Raw genomic sequence first — 21,132 nt, forward strand, 5'->3', positions numbered from 1 at the left:
GTGATGAATAATTCGATTTGCCATTTTCTCTTTTCATAAATAATTATGTTAATTTTTTTTTTTAGATTTTTCGGTTCGATAATTTCTGTTTTGATACAGATTTCATTAAATCTTTTCCGTTACAATTGTTCTTTTTTGTGATGAAACGAAAAATAGAATGCTTTTAAAAAATTGTAATAATGAATCCGAAATAATTAGTCATTAGCTTTGTCGTTTAAATAATTTTTTTCTCGAGATACTTTAAAAAAATAATCAAAATTCTTTGAAGTTTTTACAAATTTTTGACTTTAGAAGAGACCCAAAAAAAAAAACATAATTTACGTCTCAGCATTCTTAAAAATATTAAAATTTCTAAACACACGTCACGAAGTTATATACTTTGTTAAAATATCTGAATTTGGCCCCCTTCTTAACTCAAATTCTCAACATGATCTGATCTATATTTAAGGTTAGAAGCCTTCTTAAAATATTTCGACTTAATAATCCCTTAATATTTAAATAGGATTGACGTTTAAAGTATCTAAACTTGAATTAAATCCGTTAAACTCCAAGAGATAATCCAAATTCCAAGCCTCAAAACTTGAATTATCCATTTAAAATATCTGGATTTAGATGCTCTTGCCGCAACTGAACTTGGATAGAATTTGACTTGAAGTATTTAAACTTGGATTATCCACTTAAAATTCAGAACTTGGTCTGCCTCTTAATTTAAATTCCCAGATGATATTCTGTAAATGAGTTTATATTCACCTTTTAAGTATTTAAACTTGAATTATCTTTTAATTTAATATATTTAAACACGAGCATTTTTGGGATTATATTTTAAAAGTATTCGAACTTTTCTATATCTTAAAATACTTTAAATTTAGGCTCTTTCTTTAAATTTTATAAACTTGAATAATACTTTAAGATAAATAAACTTGGATTTATCCATAAAATATTTAAAATACAACATGTAAAATTATACAAAACAACTTTTCTTTATATTCTCGGACTTTTCCAAAGTTACATAAAGATACTCATACCAGAAAACATAAAGAAAGTTTAAGTCATACACAAATTAAGGCGTGAATACTTTGAAAGTTAAACTTCTAAAAGTTAAACAAATTGAATAGCTTCATCGGAGCTGAACAATTTTGTAATTTAAGTCTGGAAACTCGTGGGAATCCTTCAGTAAAGAGAGAGAGCGAGAGAAGAGAAGGTAAAGGAGAAAGCATATACAAAAATCACCAATAAAGCAAAGAAAAATAATAAAAAAAAAGTAACTTAAATCGACCAGAAAACGGATAAGCTAAATGAATGCGGTTAGAAAACGGAAGTTAAGATTAGACAATTTTCTAACATGTCTATCATTTCCCTAATGTGATACAGAGAGGAACAGATGCATCCATAATGGTAATTTAATATCAGGTGCTGTACTGCAGTTAACTTACTATTTTAGTTATTAGTTTGGTTATCTCTTTCTTGTTTTTTTGGATACATTTTTAAAAGTTTTTTGAATACAAAACATAATTAATTTTAAAAGCCTTTTCTTGATGTATGGAAAGATACTAAATTTAATTTTGGAAAATTTATATAATGTATACATTACTCTGTTCTTTTTTCCCCACCTTTAAACAAATATTTATGTGCATGTATACGCATTCAATTTTGTATTCAAGTAACATTTAAATAATAAAATATACAGTAAAAACTTATGTCAACTGTTATTTAATAACGAATAAAATAAGAAAATGTAATTATGTTTAGAGTTTATTTGTATTTTAAAGTAATGTAAAGAACATTATATGTATGCATTTTTATAAAAAATTTAAATATAAAAATCGAATTTATCACTTTAAAAGTAACCTATGAATATTTTGTTAGCAAAAATAGTCCCTTAACAGCATCCGCATCCTTTCTTATCTACTTTGAACAAAGAATAAATATTACATAAAAGATGTTTACATAGATGTAATATATAAAATATTTTTTCATTGAATATAAATAAAAATCGAATTATTCCAAGTAGTAGATAAATTTAAACACAAATAAAAAATTTTTTCCTATAAGCAAAATTCATTCAATGTGTCAACGAATATATTTAATTCTGTATGAATGATTTTTATAGAAGAGGTTTGTTTATATCAATGCACCTTTTGTGAACATTAATGTCATTTTTATCACGAAACCTCCCGGATATTTACGGATGAATGATACGATTTTTAAAAAAATATAAAATATAATCATCACGAATTTATTCTTATTTTCTTCTCTCTCCTTATATATTATACTCTAACGTTTGTTCTAACTTATATTGTACATAAATAACAATTTTTCTAGTATGAAAGACGTTATAATGATCAAAAATTCTGTAAAATACTGAAAACTTTTTCATTTTCGCTACGTTTATTATAGAGATTTTCATAAAGACGAATGTAATAATCGGTGAATATGTCAAGTGTAACTGTTAGATATGATTTTAAAGGATAAGATTAACGTGAAGATATGGAATTATTATTTAAAATGTAAGAGAAATAAGAATGGACGTCTCTAAAAGAGTAAGTTGATAAAAGCAATGAAGACTGAATATCTTTAATTGAAGACTAGATAGCACGAAGCGGAAATAACGAAGATAAATTATCTTGACTGTTTAGCATCTTCAATCAATCGATTATTCTTAATCAAGATCGAAAAAAAAAATTACAAATAATTTGTTGCTTAATCGATTCTTTTCACTATACTTTATCCGAAAATTCGCAAGTTTTAAATACTTATTTTAATACACGGCAAATATTTACTAAACAATTTGTAAGATTTGAGCAACATTCATTCATAGTTATCGATTACTTTCCACAATATCACAACATAAAAAATTTCAAGTCAACTCTAAGAAGTGTTGTTTCCAAAATAAAGGAAAAAATTTTCAATGAAGAAACACAACAAATCCTATGTTGTTTAAGAGAATGTTAAAGGGAAAAAAGTAGAGAAAGTGTTAGAAAAGAATTTTGTAATTTCTTTCCTTGACAAATTTGGGCATTTTGCCATGTTTAGCCTATGTTTACTCTTAAAGAAACACACATAAATATTCCGTATTAATTGAGTAAAAACAGGTAAACTACTCCTTTAACTCGACGTCGTAATGTAAGAGTAATTGGCTATCATTTTTATTAATCTATTTTTTCTATAGAGAAAAGTTTTGAAAATATCCCAAGAGACCAAATTCTAATTTGGCAAAGAATGTCGAAAAGGTTATAACGCGAAACAATATATTGGCCTCATTTGTTTCTAGAAATACTGCAGAAATGACAGAAGAAAAATAATTCGAAGCATAATAATATCTCCTAATTAAACTCGGACATTCTAATAATGATATATTTGATATAAGGATATATTATTAATAATTACCTAAAGTAGATTATATATTTATTCGGGTGAATTTGCTATTTTTCTTTATTAATATGGCTAAATTCATCAATTTTTATATCTTTCCTAGTAACTATATATTATATCTATACCTATATATATCATATAATGTTTTCTATCTTCGGAAATATTATTTTCTGCTTTATATTTTTAGTAATATTTTATTCTGTTATGAATGATGGAGTTAGAGAAATCGTCTAAAAAATTGCCATCTAAATAATTGTATTTCTCCAAAACAGCATTACTTTATTGTATATACAAGATATTTTTAATAAAATTTGTTAGCTTTACTTTATTACTATTATTTTTTGTAGCTTGTAGAATAGATGGATACGTAGATATTTATTCACAAAGTAAATTAAAATAGAATATAAGGATAAAAATACTTATTGCCTATGAGACAGGACTTTTTCCTCGTGCCGTATTTGCTTAACATGTACTAACCAAACCAATCATTCATGTTGAGGAATTGTGTAAGTCACGTGCATGAAAGAGCTTTGTTTGTCACGCGATTGAATGAAATTCAACACTCGTGCGATAATTTGCGACAAAACGGATATAAGACGTCAATCATAACTCTCAGGTCATTATACGAAAAGAAAATGAGATTAAAAGGCAGAGAATAATTATAATAATAACAATTTTCTCTTACCCTTTTAATGATAATAACCGCTAGGAATCAGTTTATAGCTTAAGAGTTATTTTGTACATTTGGCAAATTAGTTTTCGGAAGAGAAATTTACCTGAACTACATTCGCCAGTGTATATGATCCTTAGACTTCTTCGTGATTTGCAGGCTTCTACTCTAAGTGAACACTCATTAGTATAAGTCTTTCCATCAGAACCACAAACTGGTCTGAAATCTGGTGAACAGATAGCATTGCAACGACAGATGGGATTTCTGTTTTCGTCTAATTGACACACCTGAGATGCGGGACACTCTACTCCTTCGCACGGATCTATAAATAATTGAGTACTTAAAAGATAAAATTAAACATTAAACATTAAAAAAAATTCGAATAGACTCGTTTTTCTATTTTGAAAGTAACAAAGTTTTGATAAAACAAGATACTTTTACAGTTAACAAGGTATATCTAGAACATATTTAGACATTTTCCATTAGTTGGAAGCATTAGCAATATCTGACAAATATCTATTATATCTATTTCCAGAGATTTTTGCAGGATATTCTATCTAATCCTGCTAAATGAGACAAAAAGTTGGAGTTGCGTTAGTGAAAGAGATTGCATTGATCGTTGTTGGCTGTGTTTGACGATATAAAGGATTGTTCAATTTGTAAGACCGCAGATGAATATTAAAACCGAAGAAATGCGTTTTAAAATATTTATAGATTCTATAATTTTATCGAAAAATTGTTACATTTATGCTGATCTATTCATAAAAATTGAAAATAAATTTTGCATATCGAATTTTTTATGTATTTAAAGCTTTACGTTATTATTTTTTATCTTTGTCTAATCTAGATTCGTTGAAATAATGCATATTTTATATTTTATCAAAAAAAATTAATAAAAGTTATTTTATAACTAACTACCTGTTAAAATGTTCAATCGATAAATTACTCATAATTTCTCGAAGACGTATAAAAATAATTAATAGCTAATAAACTCTAAAGTAAATATATTTTAAATATTTATTATTTTCAATTTTAATTTTACAACTCTCTTCGCATTTAAAGAAATAATTATAGCTTTAAAGAGAATCGTGTTTATCACGATGCATTAAATTTTTAACTTAACCCTGTAAATGTATCTTCTCCTTTAATGTCCAAAGTATTGCAGTGAAGCTACCAAACGTAAGACTTATTATTATCCGACTATCTATTGAGAAATAAAATGTTAATAGCTGTACTAAACAGAGAGCAATCAACCTTAACATAACCGGATTACTTAGAAAATATAATATTTTCAATATTTCTAGGTCATTTAAATACTTTCGTCTTTCTCGACTCACAAATCTTGAAAGAGATTACATAGCACACTGTACAATATTCGCTTTCATATTGTTAATATTAATATTAACTTAGCATTTAGTATATAAAATAGCAAAATTTTCTGTCAGTGACAGATATTAAATTTTCCACGTGAATAGAATCGAGTGATGTAAGTGGAAAGGAAAAAAAATTAATAAAAAAATAATTAAATCTTTATACAAAAAAATAATAATAAACGTTAAAGAAAGGAGACGATTTTATATAATTAATAACACAATTATTGGATAAGTATATAATAAGAATTTTTTAGAATGCATTTACTTACGAGATAATAGTTATTAGCAATTATTATCTCCAATTTTCTACTTTATATAATCGTTTCTTCAGATATTTTTATACATTATCCCAAAAACAAACTTAATCTACTTTACTGGAATTAAAATCAGGCAATATAATTAAAAAACGGCAAGAGTTCATTATCAGAATTAAAATTTTACATAAACTTCTTTTTAAATTTTGTAAAAAATTTAATAAATTCATCTTACTAAACTTCTCACCTAAACTGGCAATAACAACAAACTGGAAAGCAGCCAAAGAGGAATATATTATTTAAAAACTTATTTAAAATTGAAAAGAAAGAAGTAAATTTCGGTTTTTCTAATTAAAAAATATGATTCGAATCCCATTGGAATTTTCTAGATTTTTTCCTTCTTTTTTCATTATTCTAGATCGCTCCTTAAAACAACAAATTTAACGAGATTAGTCGAACTCACCGCATTTTCCTTGAAATTTCACTTGAACATTTCGCATTTCTCTGCAAGCAGTTCTTCTCAATTCGCAGACATTTGGATAATCTTTACCATCGGTACCACAAACCGGTCTAGAACCACGACTGTCACCATAAGTGGCACATTTGGCAGGACACACGCACTCTGCAGTCCTACCATCTAGAGATGGTCTACACTGGGCTCCATAGTTGCACTCCTTCGTCTGGCACGGGTCTTTCATATCTGAGGGATATTTGTAACAAGCTAAAGTGTAACAAACAATTCCACGATAGATAAACTATAGTAATTCGTCTCCTCGGCATGATTCTTCGTGGAATCTTCAAGTTTCCATCTGATCAATTCGACATAACGTCGACCCGATAAACAGCCTGTACGTTATAGATATTCGTGCTCTGTTAGCCAGTGACGTCACGCAGCCGGTTATCCCTCCCGACGAAGTGGGTCCTGCCCAGCATGTAGACTGCTCTTGTACCTCGTTGTATCAATCTCGTGTAACCGGAACCGTTTGTGAGCATGCGTTCACTAGCTTCTCTGCAGTTGGTTCATCCCTATGAATGTTTCGATAAAATTGAAATAAACGAACTTCGTTATATTAATTGATTTTTTATTGAAGCAAAATATTATGAGTTAAATTCCTGACGTCACCACCAGGTAAATGTTGCAGGTGAGATTAAATACGCGCGCGCGCGTGTGTGTAAGCTGCACGTTCTCATCCCTCTTCATTCATCTTCTGGAATTTTATTCAAATGAGAGAAACACGAACATATTAAAAATTTATTTTAATAACATTAAAAGTATATAATTTTTTCTTTATATTTTTAATTCTTTTACTCTTTAAATAAAAATATTTTTAGATTAAAATATCAAAAAAAAACTTTAAAAAAATTTTCTCTCTTCTTTAAATTGTATTATTTTTAATCAAAATTTAAAAATTAATACGATTTTTTTAGATTTACTTTAAAGAATTTAAGGATTAACTCACATTTTTTCTTTTTCACAGATTTTTTTTTAAGAATTGAGCGTGAAACTAATCGGTTAAAAAGTCACTTTTAAGGAAATTAAATTAAATTAAATAGCAACATTTTATCGAAAGTTATTCGATTTTTTTAAATAAAAAAATTTTGTAATCACTTCAATTTTTTTTAAAATAAAAATTAATTTTAAATTGTTTTTTAAAAAATTAATTTAAAAATCATATTATTTAACTTAAATTAAAAACAAAAATTATTTTAAAGTCTAAAAAAATCAAATAATCAAAAAATTACTCCCCTTCTTTTAAAAATTACACCTAAATATTATCTACTTAAATGTTATTTTAAAATCTAAAAAATTAAACGTTTATTCTAAAAATATATATATTTTTATATATTTTAACCAGATATTTTCTAAAAATATTAAATAAAAAAGCAGTTTAAAGTATAAAAATTAAAAATTTTCTCTAAAAAATTAACATTTGTACTAAATTAATTAATTAATTAATTAATTGAATTTTTTCCTAGAAATCAAGAGTATAAGGATTAAAAAAATAAATAAAACAAATTTGTTAAATTATTTTTTTTTTAGATTTTATAATTTAAATAATCGATTTTAATTACTTTTTGTATTAATTATATTTAAAATTTTTTGGATAAAGCTGATTATTAAAGAGACATTTCAATAAGATAAATTAACGAGTTTATTCTTTGACAAAATTAATTATATGTGAAAATATTTTTCTGTTATAATTACTGGCTAAATGTTAAAAATTAATTAAGAAATAAATTAAAATCTTATAATTTATCAATCATTTACAATTATTATAAATAGAATTATTTAAAAAAAAATAAATTAAATTCCAAAACACATCAAAGCATCTTGAGAATGATACATTATTATCATATTAAACTTTGGACTAATTTATTATAAATTAGAAGGTTTTTTTGAATGAAAAATAAAGAAAAATCATCATTAATTACTCATAAAGTCCTGAACTCCATAAAAGATCTAAAAATCTCCATTAAAATTTTTAAAAAAATGCAATTTTTTAACTCAATTTACATTAGCATCAAAGGAGAAAAAAATTAATTCATTCCTTTTAATTTTATCAAATTTAAAAAAATTTAATTTATCGAAAAAACTTATTTATAAAAATTTTGTGTAAAAATCATTACAATTTTTGAATTTAATTAATTAAAAAGAATCGAATTTACATATTTAAATCATTAGATATTAATTATTTATATGTGAGTTTATACGATTAAAAATATTTCCTCCCTCCAAATAACCATTTTTTGAATTTTTTTAAATATTAAAAATTAAATTAATTTTTTTCTTGTCTCGAAGAATAATTAAGAAATGTATAGTTTTTTTCATTCTGCTAAGATAGAAACAATATATAAATTACATAATTATTTGTAATGACCAATCGTGAGTCATTAACTACTTGACCTATTATAATATGTATCAATTATAACTCCCTATGTAACAGGCAATAAAGGTTTAATTGAATTGAATTGAATAATTAAGAAATTTAGATTTAATTATTATTTTTTAAAATTTAATTCTAATAAACACCAATTTTTTACACATAAAATTAAGAGAGAGTAGCAAATCTTTTATTGTAAAAACTTTGAATTCTTTAGAATTTTTTTTTTTTTAGACTTAAAAGTATAATTTTTATACGCGATTTATATTATTAGAAATATTCTCTAAAAATTCAACTTTTTTGAAATATTTTTCATTTTTAAAATTAGAATTAAATATCAAATTTGTTTTATTTAATTCTTCTTAAAGACAATGTAAAAAATTTATATTTAATTCCAAAAAGAGCAAGTTGTATGCGTATAATTTATAGAGAATCATAAATCATTTTATTGGAAATTCTAAAAAAAATTCGCAATAATTGAGTAGATTTTTTTAGAGAAAAATTGAATTTTTTGGAAGAATTTTTATATTTAAAAATATAGAATTTTATACACTAGTTAATTATTTAGAAAATCTAAAAAAACTGCAAATTTTTTTTTAAAATTTAATTTTAAAATTGTCTTTAGTACTTTCACATTTAATTTTCTTAAAAAGTCGACAATTTTTATGTATAAAATTAATGGAGAATCATAAATCATATCATTGGAAATCTAAATTTTTTAAGAATTAAAAAATAATAATAAAATAGTAATAAATTTTAAAAAATCCGATTATGTAAATGAATTTTTTAGATTTAAAAATATAATTTCTATATTAAAAAAAGATCCCTAAATCATTCTATACGTATTTATATTTAAAGTGCAATTTTATTAAAAGAATAATTTTATGACTTGCTCCTTTTTAGAATATTGAGATTTCTACTTTAGTGGATTTTTTGCATTTTTTTAATATTTTTTTTGTGTGGGTTTTTCTAAGAAAACTAAGGAAAAGGTACGAATATGGGAAGAGGCAATCATCAATTTTTCTCTTACAAACCTATCTAGAAATTGTTTGGGATGACGGAAAGATCTTTACGTTGCTTAGCAACAAGATTTCAGGAGAGAAAAACATCTTATAAATTACTGATTCCTACAAGTACCTATTTTTAAATACTTATTATTAAATCGGTTATAAATATTTATTTATTTATCTCATCAAAAAATTCGATATCTTTAGAATTAATTTTTTTTTCCTAATAATATTATCATCTTTTCTTAATGAAATTTGAGATTTTATAAGTCGATAAAAATTTGAAAGAGTTTTTTCGATTTTTATTTTATCTTTTTAAAAAAATATTTTAAATTCGTTACCTCAAAATATCTATTTTTTAAAAAAAAAATTAATTACAGAAAAATTCTAAAAATTATTTAATTAATTATCGATCCAAAGATATTCGAATGAGCAAAAATTTTCTTTCATTTTTTTTAAATGAAGATTTTATTTATCTAAACAATTGAATTAATTATTCAAAAATTGTGTATTTTTCATGAATAATTTGATTAATTAATTAATAATTAACTTGTACAGGAAAATTAGAATTAAAACTGAAAAATAACAATTAATTGTGCCTAAAATTAGAAGTGTTCTGGATAACAAATTCTAACTTTTTGGATCTACAACATCAAATTATGTTGTAGATAAATAAAAATGATATTCGTAAAATTATCTAAGAATAAATTAGCCAAGAAATTTTAATTTTTGCATTTAAACAATAAAATAAAATTGGCTATCTAAAAATTAGCAATTCAATGTTTTAGTAACTAATACAATACCATTGTATTAATTGCACCTACGGCTGCTGCACTCCGTAGAAAAAATACAACTAATACAATATACTGACTAATCAAAAAACTAATAATAAAATCTAGTGATTTTTTTATACCTTAAAAATTCTTCATTTTTTACATACGTAAAGAATACTTCATTAATTATTTAGATGTATCCACAATAAATCTAAATAATTAATGATGTATCTAGAACAAATAATTAGTTCTTTAGTTATCTATAATATATCACTAGTTTTTAAATTTATTTAGAATATTTTAGATAAATCTTAATAATAACGATTATTAAAAGTTATCCAAAATAATTACTAAGAGTTATCATTAATTTTTTAGAATTATCCAAACTACATCATCACTTGTCCAAATGTATCACTAATTTTTTACAGTTATCTAAAATACATTACTAATTATCCAAAATATATCCCTAATTGTCTAAAATATATCCCCATTTGTCCAAAATACATCATTAAAATTTTATCCAGCATACCTCACTACACACATTTATCCAAACTAAATGACTTACAATTTATCATTTTAAGATAAATTTTTAGATTTATTTAAGAATTTCTGGATAACTTTAAAAATGTTATATATATACATACTTCTATATAAATATATAAAACTCTGATAGGATGGAAATAAAACTAGTGAAAGAAGGAAGGAAAAAAATATATATTTTTTTATTTATGGAAGGATTTTATCAGGATAAACACTTCTAGAGTTTATTATTTGGTCAATAGAATAATAAAATTCTTTATTTTATTGATGCTGACATCTTGAATCTATATAAATGTCTTTTTATATTTATTGCACTTATTAATTTATAAAAATAAAAATAATAAATTCCTATTCTCTTATATATATATATATTTATTTATTTAATATTTATAAATTATTTAAAAAAATAAAAATAATAATAAAAATAAAATAAAATTCTAAAATAATTCCTCTGAAAATTTCATATAATTTATTACTACATATAATTATTTATTTATATTAATATATAATAATACTTTATATAAATTATTACAACAGAAAATTTTATATTGTTATAAATTGAATTTTTTATATAAAAATAACAAAAAAATTATTAATTAATAATATTTCTCTTTATAGAAATAAATTTTAAAAATATTATTATTATTGTTATTATTTTTATATGAAAAATTGATTTTAAATTAATTTTTTAAGTATTTTTTAAATTAATTATTTTCAATTTTTAAAGCAATTAATTTTAATTTTAATTTTTATTTAATTATTGAAGAAAAATTTAAATAAAAATTAATTAATATTAATTGCTTTAACACATTAATTTAATAATTTTTTTTAAATCAAAATCTAAAAGAAATAAATACTTTAAAAAAATTAATTTAAAATTAATTTTTCATATAAAAATAATTATAATAATTAAACAAAAAGTATAATAATTATTAAGTAAAAAAAATCTAAATTAAAATTTCTAAAAAAATTCAATTATTTTTATTTAAAAAATGCTGAAAAATCCAAAAAAAATTAAAAAATTCTTTAAAAAATGCTCATTAAAATCTAAAATAAACTTTTTTATTATAATAAAATAGTTGTTTAGGTTTTAATAAAAATTAATGCACTTTATTATGATTTTTCTAAGAGCATTAAAAAAATATTTTTTATAATTTAATTATTAAAAAAAATCTTGTTATAACAACAATTATCATATTATATTACGAAAGTTTAAAGAAAATGTAAATCAATATTTCTTTAAATATATTTTTAATTAGAAAAATAATTTAATTAGATATTTTTAAAATATATATTTAAATTCTAAAAATAATCAAAGACAATTAAGTAAGAAAATTAAAGATAAAAATCATCAAAAGAGATGATGTGATTCTTTAAGTAATGTTTTTTAGAAATAAATTTATAAATAAAAATATAATTTGGCATTTTATTTTAAAAAAAAGGTTCAGATTTTATTTAATTTTTTGAATTCTTTCTTCTAAAAAATTTCTTAAAAAATTGATGTTTTATTTACAACTTATATCACATGTCACAACCATCTGCAATAAAAAAATTATATATGTGAAAATCAATTTATATTGTCAAATGGAGGGTTTTTCAGTGAAGTTATTGATAAAAAAATAAATAAAAAATATACAGGAATTTTTTATTTACTGTTTATTACTTTTATATCTAAGAAATTCTTATATAAAACAGCAATGACAACACAATTTCTCTTTCCAGACAAACTGAATTGTGAATGATGACACTTAAAAGTAAGAGGAAGAAGTGTAAAGGAAGAAAAAAACTAAGTTGAAAGCAATTGGAATGCAATACAATGCAATATAATACAACTAAATGATTTTAAAAAAAATACTTATTCTGCAATTTTTATACCCTTAAATAAATCTGTTATTTAAGATCAGAAGGATAAAGATGCTACGTTGTTCATCTCTCCAGCATCACATATGATGATGATGCTTCCTGCTCTTCTCTGCTCCATTAGCATAATATTCTCATATGTCTACAATTCTGTAAATGCATTGTGTTATTGACACTGTAACAGATGATATAAGCATAATGGAATGTTTGTTCTCTACTTATTATCTTTTGTATTCGCTAATCTGGGTATTTGTCATTGCATAACTATACTTTAATCGTTAAATATAGACTTACAACAGGGAAAAGAGCTATTAATTATCACTTAAATTGTAAATAAATTTATCTAAAAAAGCAAAAATAACGTCAAGTTTTTGATTTTTTTTTTTGTCTTTCTTAAATTTTTTGAGGCAAATCTTATCCTTCTTAAACTGTTAAACAAATCGTTAATTTGATTCGGATGTAAATTATATTAAATGGCAGTTAATGTGATTTTATCAGTTAAGAAATTTTTTAAAAATTCGGAGAATTTAAGGAGAGAAAATCGAAGTTTTTTGAAAATAATTTACATAAAATGCTTTTAAGAACTATTTAATCGAGTAAATTTGATACACTTTCTAGTTTTCACTCTATTAACTTCAAAAAAAAATCCGTTGGAAATTCCCAAAAAAATTAACTTTTTTTCAAATTTTCGTATAATATAACATTTTAATTTGTAAAATGAACTTTTTTGTAAGTTAAATTAAAGTAATACTTAATTTTAAAGTAGAAAATATTGATTAATAATTCAAAGTTAACAATAATAAGAATATAAATGAACTTTTATCCTTACAGACTTTTTAAATTTTGTTTTTTTTTCTTTTTAATAATAAAAATTTTAAAACTTTACTTCCAATAATCTTTATATAATGTTTGCAGCATCGATAATGAAAATTTAAAACAAAACTGCTGGATCCGTCAGTCTGTCAGTTCTAAAACGATATTAAAGTTGTCAAAAATCCATCGGATCATGTGTGGGCTTGATGTACACCTTCGTGCATAAAGCTCCATTCTTAAATTCAATGCCAACGTCCAAGAAGTGTAGCTCTTTGTTACTAACTTGCTCAAGGTTAAGTTTCAAGCCATGTTGGTTAGAGTTCACTTGGTCTAGGAATCGTTGTATCATTGTGTCATTCTTCCAAATAATTAGAACATCGTCTATATATCTTTTGTACATGATTATGTGTTCATTATAGTTGAAAACTGTCATGCGTTCAATCCTTCTTACTACCAATTCACAGAGCAGGCCAGACATCGGGCTGCCCATTGGGACCCCTCTTAACTGCTTATAAACTTTACCTTGGAAACTGAAAAATGACTGAAAGCATATTAGATCTACCATTATCTCTAAATCTTTTTTGTGCTTGTATGCTTTTGGGTGCAACCCACATAACAGGTTCACTAACTCATCAAAACATGAGGTAAGATTTATTGATGGAAACATACTCTCGTAATCCATAACAGTCCCAATCTCATTGTCCATTAACGACATATCATGCAGGTTATTAACCAAACTAAACGGGTCCTTTACGACAAATTGGTAGTCTTCAATAAGTGGTGTTAAATGCCTATGCATGCGTTTTTCCAAAATGTAGGTTGGTCCTTTACATTTCTCTACAACCGGTCTGATTTCTTTACTGTTTTTATGTATTTTTGCAAATCCAAACAACCTAGGTACCCCTGGGCAGGTAATGTGGGCCCCTTTTAGGAAAGGGAAAAACGATGCTATGGGCGATTTTTCCAATTTTTTTAGTTTTCTGTCAATTCTTTCAACAATACCTCTGTCCACCTCTTCACATTCCGTTTTTCTTATATAGTCATCTAGGGCTTCATTATACCTTTGTTTCTTCATTAAGACCAAATGCTTACTCTTATCCGCCCTAGTGACCACTATATCGTTATCATTCAACCATCTTCTAGCCTGGTTAATGCACAATTCTTTATCTTGCCTCCTGGAGCATTTTTCAGTTTTGAATGCCGTCTTCCATCTGTAATAGTCCTTATCCACTTCACACATTCCTGTAATACCTCTTTCTATTTCGGCTACTACGCCTCTCCAGTTCCTACTGCTGTCCGGAACATAATTCGGACCTTTTTCCAGAACATGTTTAACACACTGCGGGAGTTGCATCTGATCCCATAATATATACGGGGTTGGCTTCAAAATGCTCTTAACTTTGGACGGTTGCTTTTTCGAAATCCATAACAGTTTTTTCTTGTACTTCTTCTTTAAACTAATGCTTATCTTGTCCGTTAACCCAACTACTCTTGAATTGATACTCGCTAATGTATCCGGGTTCTTTCGAAACAAATTCTCTTCCAGTTCCACTATTTCTTTAATGGTAAAATGTCAAAAATCCTTTAAATTTTAATGGGAATCTAAAAATATCCTGTTCGTGTAAAGAATAATGCTAATTATCATTCTAGTAAAGCATTGATGGAAATTTTGGACTTTTTTTTCTTCTCAGATAATCAGTTTAACGCCTCTCTGATGCGTTATGCTACGTATAATCTGTTCATGTGTGGCATACGCATATATTTCACAGCATAAACTTATGCATTTCCTGAGAGCAATGTATGAGAATGAGCGTATAAATTCTTGGATTAACTTGGGCTAATATGTAAATTTGCATAACTGAGAAAATGTAGAATATAAAGGCGATAATTCTGCATGAAAACATACAAAATTGCACGCATACAACAGTATAATTTTCCCGCTTTTATCAACAAATCACGAAAACTCTTCAACATCCGAATTGATGCGGTAGAGTTTCTAGGATTCTCCAACATCAAAATTGATATTGTAGAGTTTCGTACGACTCTTCAACATCCGAGTCGATGATGTAAAGAGCAAATTGATTCGAATAACTACTAACAAAAGGTAATAAATAATAATTAAAACATAAATTATAAGTTTTCTAGTAATTATTATCGGGATACAACATCAAAATTATTGAGAAATTAATTATAATTATTCAATAATAGAAAGCAATAGTCGATAAACTTAACAAAAGCTTCAATTTTCTCAATGGCTTATCATTTAAATTTGTTAGATTCATTAACATTGTTATTGTTATAATTAATTACTTGAGTTGCTTTACATATTCTTATCGATATTGCTCTATCTTCACCCGTTTCCTTACCTTAAAATGTCTCCCATTGTCGTATATTTATCCACCAATGAAAATTGATAAATATAAATATAAAGTGTACGTGATTTTCCTGTTTAAAAACAATTTATCTCTCTTTATTTACCTTTACGGAAAACAAAATATAAATTTTCTTGATACTCGACTGTTATTTTAAGTAGAAGTTTAATTATGCAGATAAGCATCAGCATCTTCAAATTATCCTTTAAGTAAGTAAAGTGTTTATGAATTCTCTCTTCGAATTCATTAATTATTTTTAAAATGTGTTAAATTTATTTATACGGAATTTTAAAATTATATATTTTATTTTTATAAATAAAAAAGTTTCTTTTTTTAGCCAGTTCAGAAATTATGATCTTAATTAATTTTCTCTTTCTTCTCCTCTTCCTGTTTCTTTTCTTTCTCCTTTTTTTCTCCCCTCATCTTTTTCTCCTCCTCCTCCTCCTCCTGTTCCTCTTCTTTTTCCTTTTCCTCCTCCCCTTCTGTTTCTTCTTCTCCCTCCTTTTTCTCCTTCTTTTTCTCCTTTTCCTTCTCTTTTCCTTCTTCTCTTTGTTCTTTTTTTCTTACTCTCCTCCTTCTGCCTCTCTACGTAGGTGATGGATTTTCTTTATTTGAAGCACGTAAATTAAGGATTTATACATAAAAATTTGGAATTTACATTCAGTTAGGAATGTAATCTGATAATCTGTGAAATAAAACGTAGAAATTACTCGAGTAAGAATGTAATTTGATAGTGTTCGTAGTAAAATGTGGGAGTTATCTTGAACAAGAGAGTAATTTGATGAATATGTAGAAAAGAGTATAGAAATTACTTCGGAGAAGAATTTAATAATTTAAAGCAAGTTTCTCATCAAAATATAGAAGTTACTTGCAAGTAAGAGCATAATTTGATGAGAAACTTGCTTCAAATTATCATAGAAAAATCATTATCATAGGATACCTCAACCTATCTACAAGTTCCGTTTTTTAAAGATTGCTCTTTTTTATCTAAAAATAAACTAAAAATTACATCGAAAAATTTATAGATCGAATTCAAACCCATTTATTACATAAAATACTTCAAAGGAACCCATTTAAAGTTAATAACGTTATAAATGATCATCAGAAGTTCATAGATGAGTTAATGATGTATTATAGTGCATCTCCGATGAATAATACAGCAATTAAACGAGTGAGTTCTATATTTGATGCAGAACTGAAGGCAAATTATCCATTTATTTTGAAGAAAATTAACCAAAAGAGACCGTCAGATGGATCTTGTATCGAGATAAATGAATACCACAGATGGGGAGGGGGATCCAAAACCAAACTATTTATCAATCAAATCTTTAATAAAAAGGTTTAAAAAATAATTAAAAATATATAAATTAACGAAAGGATAAGATAAATAAATTCTATAGATTGTGAATTTTTAGAAATATATAAAGGCAATTCTATTCAAACACCACTCGATTTTCTCAGATAACGATGCAAAAATATCAAGTTAAATTTCAAAAATTATCAAATTATAACGAGCAAAAATTAATGTAATTTTTAATTTTAATTTAAAATATATTCTCTCGGTCTCAAATTATTAGTATTTTGCCCCTGTACATCATACTTTTCCTGGAAACAACACAGTCGTGCCGGTCATCTACGTAACTTTGTTATGGGAAAAAGGAAGTTCATATAGAGTTAAACGGGGTCTCCCGCCTCTAAGCTTTCCATATCTGGTCTCGACTTTCATCCATCTAACAACGTTCTCGAGATTAAGGAAGGGTGGTGAGACAGACAACAGACAGACGGCAGCGGGAATTTATAACTCTACATTTTTTTTTTTTTTTTTCAAATTGCAGCCCAATTATATTTTTCCACTTCTGAAGACTCAATTTTGCCATTTTTTTCATGTTTTAAGTAAGATTTGCCACTTCTAAACACTCGAATTGTGCTATTTTTAGACCTTTTAAGTGACGTTTTTAAATTCAAATACACGTACGGTAGCTTATTCACGACCTCAAATCGTTAAATTAATGTAATTTTTAGATGATATCGTCTAAAAAATTTCTAACAACGTGTCCCAACGTCTTCAGACGTGACGTAATTAAAAATTTACGTAAGAAAACTTTGAATATTTGAATATATTAGGACGAAAATTCTTGTTAAATTTTCAAGAAAATCTCATTAATTTCTAAAAAATTTTAAAGATAAATGCTTGAAGATAACCCAAATGGCTTCCAGATATAAATATTTTAATTTGAAATCATAAAATAATTAATCATTTATTAATAATACATAATTTTCTGGTAAATTTAATAATATATCTTCTATCTAAAAACTCATAAAAAATGTTATAAAATATTTTAATAATTTTATAAATTAATTATTTAAAAAAATTTTATTATTTTTAAATGATAAAAATTCGAATTTTCTCTAAAAATTACGATTTATTTAAGAGAAAAACATCAAAAAATTACTTGTAAAAATTCTAAAATATCTTTTTTTTATAATTTTATAATTTAAATAAATTTTTATAAGTAAAAATTACAAGATTTTAAACAAAAAATTTGAATTTTTAGAACCATTTTATGTATTAATTAAAGAGGAAAAAATAATAATAACTGAAATCTTTAAATTTAATTATCCATGGCTTTTTTTTTATAGGCAGGAAATAATAAATTACTTGACTCATATTTATTTATGCATTCTTTCAACCGTTTTCAAGTTGGAAAGAATAAAAAATATATATTTTAAAATTCATTACGTTTGGCGATCTATCAACAGACAGACAGACAACCTCTCGGAAACGATCCGTGATCTCAATGATCATGAGAAATCACGAGAGCAGAAAGCATTTTTTTTCTAAAGTTTAATAAGCTTCAAATTCCTGCACGTGACTATCTCTCCATCTTCTCCAGATGCTCTCATCTCGGTTATCCTAGGAGGATGGAGATGAAGTTAGTTAAATCCAGAAATTTCGAAATTTCCAATACGATAACATTATTGTTATCTGAATTCTCCTATTTATCCTATTTGGGAATGTTTAACATTCCATTTGAAACGATCGATACCATTGGAAAGTTCAGTTTATAAAGTCGTTTCTGATTTGTTATTGTTATTGGAAACATAAAAATTCTTTCTTAGTTTTTCCAAAAAATCAATGAAAGTAAGAGGAAGAGGAAGAAAAAAAAACTAATGTAGAGATGCATTTACTTCTTTTTACGAGTCGTTTTTTTTTTTGCGGTGCATGTGGCATGATCAATGCCTCGAATTTCTGGAAAATTATAACGTTTGTAGCATCGTGAATTTGCTGCATATAGTGAATGCCTTGTATTTGAGAAATATAAAGTTTTGGCATTTCCAGAGCCTCGAATTTGCTGGATATAAATAGTTCATGGTGTCGTGAACATGGTTTGAAAAATATATTGTTTGTAACACGTGAGTACTTGGAATTTGCTGCTTATTTACAGTTTGTGATAAGCTGGATGCCTTGAATTTGAAGAATATGATGTTTTGGGCATTCACATGATGTTAAAAACTTTTTACATATTAAACACAAAGCACTCGAGATGCCAGAATCTGTGTATTTATAATAGATTCAGAGCTCTCATGATCCGAAAACTTCATAATTCTCAAGTTGGAAACATTCTGGACACTCAAAAACTACAAATGAAGCAAGTTCGAAGCACTAATCGTGCTAAAAACTGTATCTTCACTAGAATTTGCTCAATGTAAACAGTTTGTAGCATCTTAAATACTCGAACTTGTTGAAAATTCAAAAAAAAATCAGAGTTTTAATATAATTTTAGTAAAGTTATTTATTAAAACTCACCGACAAAATCATGTTTTTCTTTAAAGAAATTCTATAAAATTACAATTTCTAAATATATGCACGGGTATACCCGGAAGATAGAAAATTATATTAAAGAACTCAATAATCTGCATGCCAGAGGCAATAAAAACACAAGAGATAAACATGAATTTATATTTTTCTTTGTAAAATATTCATATTTTATCCTTTTTTAATAAATAAAAAATAACGTAAAATTTAAATATTGAATAAGAAAATTCCAAGTGAAACAAAGAAGAGAATTAATAATAATCCACGTGAAGTTAGCTGTGTTTTATTTATGTAAGTATCTATAAAATTAATATTGTGTTTAAATCATTTATAAATATCTCCCTTATAACACAAGAAATTATTGTTTGAAATGTTATTCTTTGTATTAATTTATATATTTATAAGCGGAAGTCATTTATATTTAAATTATATTTAATTTAATTATAATTAACTGGAAGGTGCGAGACAATTCCTTGTTTTCATACTTGTAGAGGAATTCGTCAATGTTTGCTGTTTGTAAGTTTTGAACTAATTTGTCAGTATTTTTAAGAGAAATTTTTTGTTTCCTAAATTAATTTGTGTATAAAATATAAAGATTTTGTGCATTAATTTCTATACAAAATATAGGAATTTTGTATATAAAATATGAGAATTTTGTACGTTAATTTTATACAAATAACTCATTAATTTTCTGATATTTCTGGTGTTTTGTGTACCGATTTGTTAATATTTGTAAAAAAATTCGTTAGATTTACTAATTTGTGTATATAATATAAAGATTTTCGCGCTAATTTGTTACAAATTTGTGTACAAAATATAAGGAATTTTTGTGTGCCAATTTTCTGATATTAACGCACTAATTTAAGAATATTTATGAGGAAAATTTTTGTGATATTTTGTGTATTCATTTACAAAACAGAGCGTGCAGTAATTTTCACACAAAATATCAGGAATTTCTGTGTACCAATTTCTTATTATATAGGTACTAGCTTCATGATATTCGCCACGAAAATGCCATATTTTCTGTACTAATTTGCAACTAAATTTATTAACAAACAACAGTGTGCCTCCGTTTGTATACTATTAAAGTATGTATAACAAATATGCATCATTCTAGAGTTAATTTAGAAAAAAATCATTAATTATACATTAATTTTCAACAGAAATGTGCTTATTTATAAACTAATCTTCAATTAATTGCAGCAAACCGTGCAATTATTTACAGGATCGATTTTATGCAATTATCAGCAATCGCTTGCAGCAAATTATGCAAGCATTTACATATAAATAAACACCAATTAATTACACTAGATTCAAGCCATAGAAAGTACATACCAAACACACAAATTCCACACAGTACACATATATTGAATTCTTACACGTGACTCTCACAACACAG

At 25.1% G+C, this 21,132-nt stretch overlaps 2 protein-coding genes across 5 annotated transcripts in view; both read right to left on the bottom strand.

The window, feature by feature from the left end:
* Positions 1-21,132, bottom strand: part of LOC136985829 (agrin-like) — a 65,106-nt gene that overhangs the window by 36,060 nt on the left and 7,914 nt on the right. For 3 of the 4 annotated variants that reach the window (XM_067283194.1, XM_067283192.1, XM_067283193.1), the window contains exons 1-2: positions 6,133-6,757; positions 4,149-4,364 (exon numbers count right to left, since the gene is read on the bottom strand). In XM_067283194.1, the coding sequence (XP_067139295.1) occupies positions 4,149-4,364; positions 6,133-6,367 (451 nt within the window). In that variant the 5' untranslated portion in view covers positions 6,368-6,757. Of the gene's footprint in view, positions 1-4,148; positions 4,365-6,132; positions 6,758-21,132 lie in introns of those variants that run through there. The other variant, XM_067283191.1, reaches the window with a different exon arrangement.
* Positions 13,720-14,898, bottom strand: LOC136985812 (uncharacterized). Its single transcript, XM_067283173.1, has one exon. The coding sequence runs from the start codon at positions 14,896-14,898 to the stop codon at positions 13,720-13,722; it is 1,179 nt and encodes a 392-aa protein (XP_067139274.1).

The sequence above is a fragment of the Centruroides vittatus genome, unplaced genomic scaffold (assembly GCF_030686945.1).
Source record: "Centruroides vittatus isolate TY-2023 unplaced genomic scaffold, ASM3068694v2 contig_979, whole genome shotgun sequence".
NCBI lineage: Eukaryota > Metazoa > Arthropoda > Arachnida > Scorpiones > Buthidae > Centruroides > Centruroides vittatus.